Source organism: Bacillus rossius, chromosome 1 (assembly GCF_032445375.1).
Source record: "Bacillus rossius redtenbacheri isolate Brsri chromosome 1, Brsri_v3, whole genome shotgun sequence".
In the NCBI taxonomy this organism is placed as follows: domain Eukaryota; kingdom Metazoa; phylum Arthropoda; class Insecta; order Phasmatodea; family Bacillidae; genus Bacillus; species Bacillus rossius.
In genome coordinates, this window is record NC_086330.1 from 329,340,526 (window position 1) to 329,355,312 (window position 14,787).

The 14,787-nt window shown below is 34.8% G+C and overlaps 1 protein-coding gene across 5 annotated transcripts in view; it reads left to right on the forward strand.

Annotated features, from left to right (window-relative positions):
• Positions 1-2,141: 2,141 nt before the first annotated feature.
• The window catches only part of LOC134528023 (ras GTPase-activating protein-binding protein 2), a 140,446-nt gene continuing 127,800 nt past the window's right edge, over positions 2,142-14,787 (forward strand). For 2 of the 5 annotated variants that reach the window (XM_063361195.1, XM_063361199.1), the window contains exons 1-3: positions 2,142-2,323; positions 2,871-3,050; positions 10,963-11,146. In XM_063361195.1, the coding sequence (XP_063217265.1) occupies positions 2,953-3,050; positions 10,963-11,146 (282 nt within the window). In that variant the 5' untranslated portion in view covers positions 2,142-2,323; positions 2,871-2,952. Of the gene's footprint in view, positions 2,324-2,660; positions 2,684-2,870; positions 3,051-10,962; positions 11,147-14,787 lie in introns of those variants that run through there. The other 3 variants (XM_063361196.1, XM_063361197.1, XM_063361198.1) reach the window with 3 other exon arrangements.

A 14,787-nucleotide genomic window follows, 5' to 3' on the forward strand; every position in this document is an offset into this window, starting at 1 on the left:
AACTTCCACAACACAAATTTTTTATAAATATATGTATTGACGCGAACCCCGCTACCTCTATGTAAATTTAAGTGACTTAAGCATTGTGAATAATATTTTTTTTAAATTGATTTTTCATGGAAAATTGAATATACCTGATACATTATTTTGTATGCATCTGCAGTACCTTTACTCTCCATTGCAGGTGACGCAATCCCCACTACCTCTATGTGAATTTAAATGACTGAAGTATTATTTGGAAACTCAGGGTAAGTTCGGCCTTGTGGCTAGAGGCAGTGGTTTGACACAGTAGGGCCCCCCGAGCTGTTTTGGCCACTCGGGACGCCTGAAAAGAACAAGAAAATACCAGCTCATTTCTTATTAATTTATTTTGGCACAGCCCTATACATAGTGCTGCCCGTCCTGGTCATAACGGTTGTCCCGAATCGAATCGTCACACGCGTGACCACTCACTCAGTGGCGGCTCACGATTTTACTACCCGGTAAGGTCATTCACTTTCGACACAATGCGGTGATTACAAAAACAAACCCTAACATAGCACACTAGAATCCTGAACAAGATTACACTTCACAACTATAATTACGTAGTACACTGGGCTAAGAACGCGTAGGCCCGTAACTACGCCGACGCTACCTGAATCTTAGGACTGTCCCAGAAATTGACGCATTATTAAGGTTGATTGTTACGTGTTGCCTACTGGCTGCCCCGTGCGGGCTGAAACTAATTAGCCGATTGGCTAGGATATCGCGTGAAGCGCCGACGTACCATCTCGTAGTTCGTACATAGTACCTACATATCACATCGAATGCTCGTCTTGGAGCACTGAATAATTAGGTTACATATCACTCGGTAAGTTTAGGCCGACCACGGAACTGAAAGAAAAGGTTTACGGAATTATAAAACTATTGAAAACTACATTTTAGTGAAAATAAGAAATACAGGTCCCATGTCGCGCGGTGGCTGCCGGCCTCTGTGAGCTCCAGAAGGATACTGTCGCTCTCACTGCGTGCGACCGCCTCCCCCACCAGCCCTCCCGTGGAAACGTGTGATTTTCGCGGGAAACTGAACCGGCCAGGTTCGGGATAAGGCGCACGATGAAACATAATTTTGAAAGAAATAAAATATTAAACAATGGAAATAAAGTCTAATTTGTTCCTGTGGAAAAATACATAAACATTTGTTGTAGTTCGGCAGAGGGATATGACACACCCGGCCGGATCCTTCCGCCGAATTGGCACTTGTTACATGGCGTTCGCCCTGTCGCACTTTCTACACTCCAGTGCGCGCACAAGCGCGTTAGGTGCACACGCCTTCGCGATATGTTGATGAGTCATAGCGGTCTATGCAACATAGAGGAGCATTGGCGATCGGCGTCAGTATATATAACATCTGAAACAATTGTTTCCAATATGGCCTCGTGGCCGAACGGTTAGCATCGCTGACTTGTATTTGATTTAAACTACCAATTAATAGATTGACGGATGGAGTCGCGGCCGCTGCGATATTTTCATTTTTGTACTTTTAAAAATAAATACGGTGCGCGTGACACTACAAAAGTAATAAATATATTTGAACTAATGAATGCAAATAAACGTAAATTTATCAATTAAATTGTAGATTTCATTTCACTCCTTCTTTGTATCCATACAAAATAGTGATAATTCAATAAAAATGATTCAATTTTATTCGTTAAAGTATGCAGAGGTAGATTTGATCATACAAAGGATAGAAAAATTAAAAAAAAAATTCTTCCTCAAAGAATATAATATTTTTAATGCCTAAATGGTTTGGTTGCAAAAACCTATTACAGCTCAGTCTCAGGCCGAATATGATATTTCATTTTCTTCTGGATCAATCATTTCATCAATGTTTTGTTATGACGTTGTCACTTTAAACTATCGTCCGTAAACCGACTTTACAGACAATCAATTTTTTTTTTAAATTTAATTTAAATATTTAAGTTTGATATGTATATATTTCCTAATTTTATTAGGTATAATTTTTTGAACAGCCCTGCCTTTGTATTTTGTGCTTTATGCTTTGTACAGGGTTCTCACACTCGCATACATGGGATCATAATCTCAAACCCAGTCGCTGTTTTATTCCAAGATGAATTTTTAAGTCACTGCGCATTGATTTCGCGCAGCCAAGTGCTTCTTGAAAGTGACACCAGAATGCACGACAGTTGCTGTTCGTATCCAACAGAAGTATAAATGTACATAAAGTGAGATTTCATTTTCATAATTGTTAATAAAAATAATTTATACGTTTTAAAAAATAATTTTGGCACAATTTACAATTCACAAAAATTTAGCGTATTTGGTGAGTGATATTTGAAGTAATGGTTGGTTATTTATACTAATATGGGTTTAGGGTTGGGTTCTGCTGTTCGTAAAGTTGAAATGTATGTTTGCGAATTTTAAACATATTCCGGTGAAGTTTTGTATGGTTTAACTTTTTCATACCTTATGTTATAATGACGAGAGAGTATTTATTTGTATAAATAAATTGCCCGCCAACCGCCATGTCACAAATATCATGTGTTCATTATTCGTGAAAGAATTATCATTCTGAAAAATTTGTTTTAAATAATTAAGGTGTCAGCATTTCAAGATTCAACTCTTTTCTTTGTAATTGAATACACCTTTTATACAGCTTCGTTAAAAACCATTTTGGATAAACGTAATTATAACCTCACTTATTTTTTCTCTTTATAAATGCTATTTACTTTTGTGCTTGCAAATTTACTCTGTCTGGCTTATGATATTGTTTGGCGATTTAGCTTGGAAATGTGCAATATAAATCTGAATTTTGTGCAATGTAAGTCTGAATTTTGTCTTTCAGTTTGAAGTAGCTCTACTAATTTCAGATTTCGTGCTTCGTATTGGACAAAAACCCCTTGGAACTCAATTATTTAGTGATTCTGAGAACCACCTTGTGACCAGTAGGAGATGGTCATGGAAACTCCCCCCAGCCCTCAATGTGTGGGAAGAGAATTTGTACGGCAATACTATACATTACTGAATCAGGCACCAGCACATCTTCACAGGTATAACCAGTTTACTCTAGCTGTTACAAATGATCTTGTTTAATTATTTAGTGTGATCATTTAATGTGTGCTTTGGTTAACTGTTTTTTTTTTTTTGCTGTTGGGAAATGTGGTTTTGGGGATTTTCTCGTATTCTCCACCTGTTAATTTCGTCAATACTCATTATAATTATCTCATGGTAAATGTGTAGACACAGCTGTTAGTATGTCAGGTAATAAAAAATCAAGGGAAAGTTATAAATGTGAATAAAATTTATTTTTTGTGCATTTAAGTATATATTATTACTTATTGAATATTTTAGTATTGTCTTCTTGGGAAAAAGTGATAAGTACCTAACTAAATTAAATTGTTGACAATGTGAGGTTTCCTACATTAATATGTACATAACATGTGACTTGGTAATTATTTCATATAATGTATACAAGTTTATCTGTTGATCTTGATGGCATGATCCTGTGTACATTGATTGGTACATGATGCTTGCTGTTTTAATTTAGTATGTTGAATGTATTTGGACATATGAGAACTCAAATATCACAACACAAATTATGTCAGGTCTTGTAGAAATTTTCTTCTTTTGTATGCATTTTGCAGTCTATATTCATTATTATATCACAACATTTGTTATGTTCAGGAGCTTCCACAGTACTAACACAAATATAGAATATATTATTTTAGTTAAAATATGACTTAAAATTGCAGTAAATAATTTTTAATGCATTTTCTACACTTTTGGTATTTTAATTCTATATTTGTATTCAGTAATAATTTGATGTTTGGTGGCATTACAAGTAACAGGGTTATCTATGAGTGAGGCAGGCAGGCAGGTAAGAAGGGATTACCATCCACACTGATTAGAGCGGGGTGGCATTGAGGATGGGGGCAAGCTAACAGTTTTTGCAGCTTTGTCTAGCTGGGCAGAAAGGTAGTTCTTCCATTTACCCACATGAAACACAGAAATTTTAAATTATTCCTCCAATGCAAGGAAAATGTATGGATATATCTTACATTGTGATTTTTCTGCAAAGTTATGTAAAATAAATCTGAATCGTAAGTGGATTAAGAGAGATACTTCGTCTGTATTACACTTCCTTACAGATGGAGTTTCATAATGGCTTGCATGTCAATTATGGGACATATATGATAATAGTACTATTGTTAAAAATATACTGTAGTTTCCATGTGCTGTCAGTAAAGGATGGGGTGGTTATGAGATTGCTACACTGTGGGAGAATTTTCTTGAATTTTTCCATAATCCCCACCATGTTAACTTGTTGCGAGTGTCTATTATGCTGTTGGTTAAACAAAAGTGTTAAATTAATATTTCTTGGTTTTGTAAAAAAAATAGCAGTTTTTTTTTAAATTCATGTGTTGAAATTTGTCTTAAAAAATAAATAATGGCATGAAAATGCTGGGTGGAATTTGGTAGAGAGGGAGACGGAGCCTTAAGAAATATTGTTTAAATGTCTATTGTGCTTTTGTGCAATGGTTTTTTTGCATTCAAATGTATTTCATTCGTACTTATTTTAGGAAACATTTAATTGGGAATTGTACTTAAGTGTGATTGTTAGCAATGCAGGGTTTTGAAGTAATGCTTATACAAAGAGTGGTAATTCAATCATAATAGAGGAGTAAGGTCTAACTAATTGGCAAGTTATGTTTGTGGTATGTTAGTGGGTTTCATATGAATATGTATTATGCTTCTTTATGAATCTAATCTTTATGTAAGAATATATAATATTCATTGAAGTTATAAATATTTTAAATAATTTTTTATACGTATTCTGGCATTAGTGCTTAAGTGCAGTTTACTTTTATGTAATTAGGAAAACCAAATCTGCATGAGGCAAAGTTAAGGGAGTGGCTTTTAGCTCGAAATCCCACAATACCTTAAATTATTTGGCCTATTAGAAGTGTTCAGGGTCATTCCATGCCATTTCACACACCTGTTGACATCACCATCACCGAATTCAATGAAACTTAGGGCTTTAACAGTACAGGTGCAGGAAAGTGAATTCTTTAAGTTACAGCCCCCTATGAATACTAATACTTTTTATACAGCAGGGTTGCCAACTTGTGGAAAAAGTGGAATTTTTGCTGTGCAAGGTCCAATAAAAATATTTGTAACTTCCTTTGTAGTTGAGTGAGAACCTTGATGTAGGACTCAATAGAAAGCTAGAAAAGTGTACTTTGAGATAAAAATAAGTTTTACGAATTTTAAAATAAATTTGTTTTAAGGTCATGTTCATGTAACCTGTGACCTTGAAAATGTTGAAAAGTGTTTTTTTGAAAAATGTGAAAAAATTATATGTTATGAAGTGCATTATTGGCTATGTGACATAAGTTTCATTTTGGGATGGATCTGGGATCACACTAGAACATTGTGAATTAGGCCATGTTCACTAAAACTACTCTAGTAACAGTAAGGCATTAACACAATTAAAAAAATGGCGTAGCTTTAAGTCATTGGTGGATTTAACACTGAATTAATTCCTATATATGATTCATTTACTCATTACTAATACTGCAGGTTACTGTTGCTTCCGTTCCTTTAGTTGGCTTTCCGAGGTCTTTGTGTCAAAGGCTGTTAAAACGTATGTCCTTCCAGTTGCTGTTCTTGGATCTACAGTTGTGAGCACATCTTCAATTGAAATCTTCATAACATCTGGATGCTGGGGATATACATAAGATGGGAAGGGACCTTGTGGATGCAGGAAACTAGTAAGAACTTCATGAAAACTTTCTTCTACTTTCAGAACACATCCCAACCACCACCCACTTCCATACATGCATGTCACAAAACCTTTAACTTCATTCACAGACAATGTACATTTAATTTTATTCATGTAGTGAGTTTCACCTTCAGTTTCACTAGAAAATCTCTTCACAATTATTTCCTCAGATGAAACAGGCAGGAAGGCATGATGCTTCTGAGTTCCAGGTATTGGTTTAGCATTTGCACATCTTTCAGACAACACCTTTCTTTTATTCATTACCTCTTCCTGAGTGACATAAGCAAAATTCATGTTATGCAAACTACTTACAGCCCATTCAAACAGTTGTCGTGGGGTCATAATTTGGTCTGTGTAAGGACGTTGCAGACTTGCCCTGGCTGCGTCACTTCAGTGTTCCCCTTAGACCATCACATGTATTCTTGCCATGAGAGGTGGCAAAAAGGTGCCACTCAGCTCCAACTCCAAAATCATTTACATGATAGGGCTACATCAAATTTGAGTAGTTACTTTTATTCTTGTATTGAGCAGCATAACCATCAGAGAAGTAATATATTTTACATAAAGTGACTTTTTCTTTCAAAAATGGAATAAGATGTGTAAGAAAAGTATGTACCTACTGCAATGATATGTTGGAGACAATCAGAAATTATTGTTAGGTTGGTAGAGATTATTTCCTCGGTTGACTCATCATGGTAGTATATTGCAAATGGATGAAATGTAGCCTGTGCATTGTTCCAATGTAATCCCTGAACTTCATCTTGCATAATGAAAGAATAATTTTCAGCAAAGTCACAACTACCTCACCAACATCTAATTTTTTCTTTCTTTTCAGATCCTTTAGTTAGTTCCCTTGCTGGTATGCGATGAAAGAGTGAGTTTGTAATATTAATAATTTAGAAATGAACAATTCTTCACAAGAACTTCAAGTGTGTAAACTTTTGATGCAACCCACTGCTTGAATGTTACAGTTTCAATTGAATTCTGCTCCAATGTAGTCTCCAGTGATTTTCGTATGTTATCAGGGCCTGGACATTCTGCTCACTCATGGAAAAAACATTTAATTTGGGGAGGATTACACATCATTTGAGCCACATTGTGGTGATATGTTAACAGATTTTCTCTTTCCATAAGTTTGGCCAAATTACAGCCATCTATTAACAACTTCATATTTTGGTGTGCTACACAGACACATACAGTGTGTCCCACTAGATCCTGCCAAAACCACATATTTAGGCCATAGAGATGCAAATTTGGAGAAACCAATTTTGACACTTGGATGCTCCTGTTTAAACAAGATTGTTTAGTAGGAGCCTCTTTTGTTTGTGTTCTTTGGTATTGCCAATTCAAATAGTTACAAAGTCCTTTTTACCAGGCATCATTCTGCTTACATTGTCATTTGAATAAAACATCTGAACAATATTGATGACACTGCAGTCTAGATTTAGCCCTGGTTTTGGGTTAGGTGATGTCATTATTCCACTTTCCTTCACTAACTTCTTTGATGTTCGTATCATGTAGTTTGTTGCAGTTGGGAAATCCTTCTGTATTCTGCTAATACTCCAATCTTTAGGTAAAATAGTCAAAATTTGCACCTTCATACTCTTTCTGTACACCCTTCAAACTTTTCCTTCAATTGTTCTAATATATTTTCATCACAACTTTTTTCCTGTGACACACCTACTTCTGGTCAGGGATTTGAAATATTCTTTCTTGAATTGCAGATTATATTTTCATTACTTTTTTCCTTGCATATTTTGCTGTTCTCACTTTTCTTTTCTTTATGGGTGATTCCCCTATACTTGGTAGACTGTTATTAAATGTGTGGAACACTGCATCCATGCTTGATTCCTCTTCATCACTGTCAGTTGAGCTTTCCTCTTCACTGTACTCTTCCTCCCGTGTAGTACTTGCACTTGCTATTGATGAGATTTGTTTCCGACATGAATCAGATACCTTCTGTCCAGTCTGCAGGTGTGGTTGTTTCTGTATCATCCACTGAAGAACATTTATCAACTGTTTTCTGCTGCTTTTGTGACCCTGAATATTAAACGGATTACAGCTCTGTATTTATGTAATTCTTTTCCATTGTTGCAAAGTATTTATCAATACAGCTAAACTTAAGAAATTCACACCAAATGTATAGCACTGTTGTCAATGACAAAGTTGCACTAAGACTGACCTTGCTTTGTGAGACTGACATGATTATATACACTTTTCTGAACTTGCTCTAAGAACATTGGGTGCAAAAGTAGCTCAATTCCACTGCATCCCTAGTCAGTATTTGAGATGTAGCTTATGTTCCCAGATCCATCCCAAAATGAAACTTATGTATCTTATAGCCAATAATGCACTTCATAACATATAATTTTTTCACATTTTTCAAAAATACACTTTTCAACATTTTCAAGGTCACAGGTTACATGAACATGACCTTGAAACAAATTTATTTTAAAATTCGTAAAACTTATTTTTATCTCAAAGTACACTTTTCTAGCTTTCTATTGAGCCCTACATCAAGGTTCTCACTCAACTACAAAGGAAGTTACAAATATTTTTATTGGACCTTGTGCAGCAAAATTCCACTTTTTACACAAGTTGGCAACCCTGCTGTATAAAAAGTATTATTCACAGGGGGCTGTAACTTTGCTAATGCACTTTTCTGCACACCTACTGCTCTAATTCGCCAAGTTTTTTTTTAATTCGGAGATGGAATGACCCTTCAGTATTATATTTCAATCTGGTTAAATGCAAGATAGTAAAGTAATAAGTTAATTTATATTTGAGATGTTTTATAATTTTGTTTATATTTTAGATCCCATCGGTCAAGGGGGAATCCAGTGAAGGCTTAAGAAAACAATGCCATAATTTTTTACATGAATCATAAATTGTTTGCATATTCAGAAAAAGTATATTTTATAAATGTTTATCAAACAATACTTTGAAACTTTCATGAAATTTTTCATATTGTAATCAGTTTTGTATTTACTTATTAGCACCGCATTTTGTGTTTGTAAAGCAGTATGGAGTGATGGTTTGATGTTAATGACATTACAAACAGTTCAAACACCAATAAAAAAATTCATGCTCAGTTAATTCATACTTTCTTCTTTGCAAATAAGAAAGAGTTGTAATACACCTAGGTATTAATACAAAACAGCTCTAATTTAACTTTATTGTTAAAATTTTAAGTGTAATATCAATATCTTCTTTACAAATGTTACTAAAGTATAGGCATAGTTTTTTATATTTTAATTTAACAGATCACAGCCAACTAAAAAAACATAGCTTAAAAACTACATAACCACATTTCCTGACTATATCGTTCCTGCAGCATTAAATTGTACCTATAGTGACATGTCCAACTTATAGTAAATCATACTGTTTATTTTAAAACTTGAGGCAGACTCTTTGTTCACAGCTCTGAAAATTATTTTGCATTAAAAATTTATTTTAAATTAGCTGTATGAATTAGATTAAGTCCTGCAATTTACACTCGGTGCAAACCTATCAAATGCATTGTCAATTTGTATAGGAATGTTTGCAATGATTGCTTTCACTTTCACCTAGTACTTAAGCTAGTTTGTGGGCTGTCAAGTTTGGCACTATCCACCCGCTGGAGTGCACTCGAAAATGGCACTTCATGAAGAGATACCACGTTTTCCTATAGAATTTTAAAGCCCACAATTACATAAGTTGAAAGAGAAAAAAAATATCTGCATAGCCTATGGCTTGTGTTCTAAGTATAAGTCATTGTTCTGTTGGTTACGGCTTATTCTGAAGTATTAATCTTTCTAACTTATCCCTTTCAAAATGGATGTTTGAGGTGGGGGCCATGAACCCCCAACATCCGCCCACCTTTGATCCGCTACTGACTGCAGGTTGGCTGCCAATATGATAGTGGTTTTTTCCTTACTGATTGATTATTTATGGAGACAAAAGCATATAATTCATCACTCAACAGCATTTCGTGATACATTTTCTGTTATACAAATGTAAAAATCACAACTTTAGGTGCATTGGAGTTGTAATAGCACAATTGAGATTAGTGTGGTTACAGATAATGGAACCTCTTTGTAAATGTACCATATGTATTAAAGTTATCTTTGAATACCAGCCATTATAAAAATATTTTTTTCTTGTGCTGTATACAACTCAGGTGGTGTTCTGTGTTAAAATTATTGGTATTTATACTAGCTATAAATAATGAATCATTTTGCTTTGACAATGCTCAGTGTGGAGACTGTAGTTTTAATGTTTAGTTAATGGATGCATTTGCGATTACATTATGATTTTATGGAGATGAATATACTGCTTATAGCATAATATACATTCTTTCTTGCTTTGCTACTTTACTTGACAACATAATTATTATTCCAATATGAACACAGGTATGATGTGAAAATTAGCTAAGTATGCCCTTCAATTGAGTACAGACTGATTTTCTTTTCTCTTCATGTTAGTGCTGAAGGTCATGTTGTATTTTAGAGTGGATAATTTATCTCATGCAGTACATAAACTAGCTATCGGAATGAATTCACTGATGTCTTGGCTACAAAAACATTGTAGTATCAATTTTTAAGTGAGGGAGAAGAGCAGAAAATGTCTAGGATATTTCTGTTCTAAACATGCACTGGAGCATACCACAACTACCTGAAGATTCTGGAGAATGATTAGCTGCCGAGTCAGTCATGTGTCCAATATTTTAGTATCTTAGCTTATTCTTGAACTTATATGCTGGTACAAGTTCCTTTTTAGCACAAACAGGGTGTGTCTAGTCTACAGTTCTCGAACGTTCTGAAAATCACAAAAAAGTAACAAAACTGAAGGACTGTTCACGAAAATCTCAAAAAGTTCTGAGACATACAGTAACGGTGCTGTAAGTCAGAAAACTAATTTTCCAGCAGCCCTAGCTAAGTCACATTTGTTTTTTGGAGCCTCAGTTCTGTCATTGTCTCACATTAAATATAACACTGGAAATTCTCTCTGAAAAATTTTAGCTTTCTAAAATAGAAAATATAAAATAAAAAAACAAGAAATCTGTTTAGTATTATATACAGCTTTACTTACTTTAAAGTGTTTTGGAATTGGCTCATTAGGTATACATAGACTCCCGGACAAAATAGTAATAGTTAGTTGTTGATCAAAGCAAGGTTGTCACTTTGATATTGTATGTATAGATTCTACAACAACAACTCTTCGTTCATCCATGGAGGCTTGGACCTCCCGAACAGAGAGGCCAAACCTGTGGTCGGACAGAAGCAGATACATCAGAAAATACAGCAGCTGAACTTCAGGGACTGCCACGCCAAGATCAGCCAGGTTGACTCGCAGGCCACGCTGGGCGATGGAGTTGTTGTGCAGGTATGCCCATTTATGAAGTTCAGGGTGGCCACTCACCGGGAAAACCGGGATTTATCAGGGAAATCACGTTGATCGGGAATTATCAGGGAAATGTCAGGGAATTTTTTGTGTCATGTATTTTTCCGCAGAGCTGCCAACCATTACGGATTTTCCGTAATTATTACGGATTTAACACGGAATTACGGAACATCGCTGGTTTATTACGGAAACGAGGATTTGTGCTGCATGGTAACGGAAAAAAAATTCCGTTTCTGATGTGCGTGTTTCTTGAACGCAGTTCGAATACATCACGTGGTTGCGCAGATAACTGAACTAATAAATGTGCGCATGTACTGTCGAAATAAATAGATTAATTCTTGTGTTTTGTAATAGAAATGGTATGGTATTACGTCCGTTGTACGATACAACTAGTACATATTCTCGAACATATCGTTTGTTAGCTACTTACATCACGATAATTTTTGTACGGTACTTTGGCTAACCTGTGTTGTTTATATACTTTCTTGAAAGCCATTTTTTTTCATCAAAGTGTTTTTGTCGTGTCTACAGACGTGAAACCTTTTTATGTTGTTTGATAGTGTTGTGTTCTTCAGTACCGGTTGTAGAAATGAAGCATGTGACAGAACAATGTTTATCTGGGGCAAAAAAAGAGAACGTTATTCTTCAGAACTTTTGACCAAACTATTCAAAAGAATGGCCATGCTTGTCATTTTAAAATGTTTCGGAACGCCACACGTTTTGTAATGTATGCACGTGTGACTTTTCGATTGCACATGGTGGAAGGGATGACTGTAGACGGCATATTGAATCAAAGAAACATGCAGAGCATTTTAAAGCCGTGACGAGCAATAAATCTATATCGTTGTTTTTCGCTACATCTGAAGAAACGAAAGTAACAAACGCAGAGTTATTGTTTACAAGTTTTCTGGTAGAACATAATTTACCGATAGCAGTAGCCGATCATTCGGGTAATTTGTATAGAGCTATGTTTCCGGACTCAAAAATTGCACAAAAATACAGCTGTGTGAGAACAAAAACATCTGCCTTAGTGGAGTATATGGCTGGTGAAACTAAAAGTGAAATTGTTGAATCTTTAGTAAGTTGACCATTTGTTTTAGCTACATATGGGAGTACTGATTGTAATGCAGTGCAGATTTATCCATTAGTTGTTTCATTTTTAAATCAAACATAAGGTAAAATTTGCACGGTACTGCTATTCCTTGTTGAGAGTACAGACAACACATGATATGGTATTTTCTCTGTGCTGAATAAGGAATTTGAACGTTTTGAATTTCTTGGAAAAATTGTGTAGCGTTTGCATGTGACAATGCCAATACTATGATTGGCACAAACAAAGGTGTGGTAGCATTTGTTAAAGAAAAACATCCCGCTATTGTTGTGCAAGGCTGCTCATGTCACCTCATTTATCTAGCTGCTAAAAAAAGCCAGTGTGCAGCTAACAATTAGCATTAAGACATTTTTGGTTAATATTTTCTATTACTTGGAAAAAAGTTCAAAATGCCAGAATCATCTGAAAGTGTATCAAGAGGTATGTGGGGCAAAGTCACTCAAAATCTTGAAATATGTTAGCACACGTTGGCTCTCTCTCCTAGATTCAGTTGACAGAGTGCTGGAACAATGGGAGGCACTAAAGCTATTATTTTGTAGTGATCCTGAAAAGAAAGAGCCTTCAACTTCACACTATGAAAATGTAAAATCTCTAATGCAGGATCCACTTACAAAACTTTACTGTTATTTTCTTAGCAGTTCACTTCCTGTTTTCAACCAAGTAAATTTATTTCTCCAACAGGATGCTCCTGTGATACATGTATTGTGGAGAAAACATTTTGGTTTATTGACAATTTGCTTGTTTGCTTTATCATTATCATTATCATCATTATCATTTATCATTATCATAAATGAAAACTGTAGTGTGCATTTGAAATTGCTGCAATTTGTAACAAGATATGCTAGTGTGTATTTAATTAATTTTTATTTGTTATTTGTGAAGAGACATAAAACAAAACACAGACTGCAGGTCATTGAAAGGAATGCTATAATGTAAAGTGACATATTTAAAATGTATTATGTTATTTAACGAACTTCCGTATGTATATAATGAAGAAAATACAGCAGGGTGCTATAATGTGAGTAATCTCTTTCTATAATATTATATTATTTCATCAAAAGTATGTTTTTATTTTTTGTAATTGTAAATATCAGGGAAATTTTGAATTTAAAATCAGGGAAAAATCAGGGAATATTTTTGGTGACTGAGTGGCCACCATGAAGCTGTGCATTTTCATGGTTAGGTATTCCTGTGAGGCTACATCTGTGAAAAAGGTGATGTGCTATTGTTTTCCTGGACATGGCCAAATTATTGTTTTGACATTGCTTGGATCATATCTTCCAAAGTTCTTATACCTTGTTGCATTTTGGTATTTACTGACAGACAGTGCTCTGTAATTGCAGTGATAGACGAATGTCGACTTAAATAAATGCACAAATATAGGTCCTATGCCATGCCAAGATAAAAAAAATTGTATGTAGATGTTTTTATGACAAAATATTTGGAAACCCAAGCTTGCGGGGCCTATAAGGGTTCCTGAAAATGTAAATAAAAATTATAAAAGAGTGTAGGCATACAGGTATGGCCCAAATATATACATATTAAACTCTTTGTTAAATTTTCAAGAAACATTTCGAAATTCCATTAATTTTTATCTTGTGTAAAGCTTTTGAGTAAAGCCAAGATAAATACATATAGCAATATACTGTGATGTCCTTGAGTGTTGTCATGTGAACCAGATGCATCAGCCAAATGAATGTGGCATGCTGCTACAAAATACTTATCAGACAGCATGGTCGGACAACGCGGTCAGGCAGATCAGACAGACGTAACAGCGTGTATGGGGCAGGGTGTCAGTTCACCACCTGGGATCAAGATTTAGTAATTATCAGTCATTTTAAATACAGACAATATTTTTTAATCTAAGGACAAGATAATAGAGTGAATTGCGATAAAACAGAAATAACACTTAAAACAGGGGGCCACTAAGCCTTGGAAGAGAGGGAAATATGCATGAATTTTTGTTGCCAGGAAAAACCTGGAATCATGCCTGTATTACTTGTCACCGTGGATTTCATTATCACTCTCGCAGGTAATATGTCTGCTAGTTTTTCAGGTTATATCAAACTCATACATTTGATTTTAGAATTTTATTTAAAATTAACGTAAGACCAGTAATAGTTTTAACAACCACAGCCGTATTGAAAATTGGCGGCTGATCACCAAATAATTGAATACCTTTATTGTACTTGAACATTCACATTGCCAATATGGCGGTGATGTTATTTTACAGAAGGTTTTAGGTAGGGCTGTGCGAATGTGACTTTTTCACTGCAAATCAAATATTTGCGAATGGCGAATAATTTGCAAATATTTTTAAATTAAGTTCTAAGTATAAATCTGAATAATTACAGTAAAAATTTGGCATATTATAAATTGTTGTTTAAAAGAGTAATGTTCTTTAGCTTTATATACATTTTTATTGCTCAAGTAACATGTAAATTTTTATGTCTCTTCTAATGTTTTAGTAATAAAACACAATCAGTGGTATAGAAATGTCTTCATCAAAAGC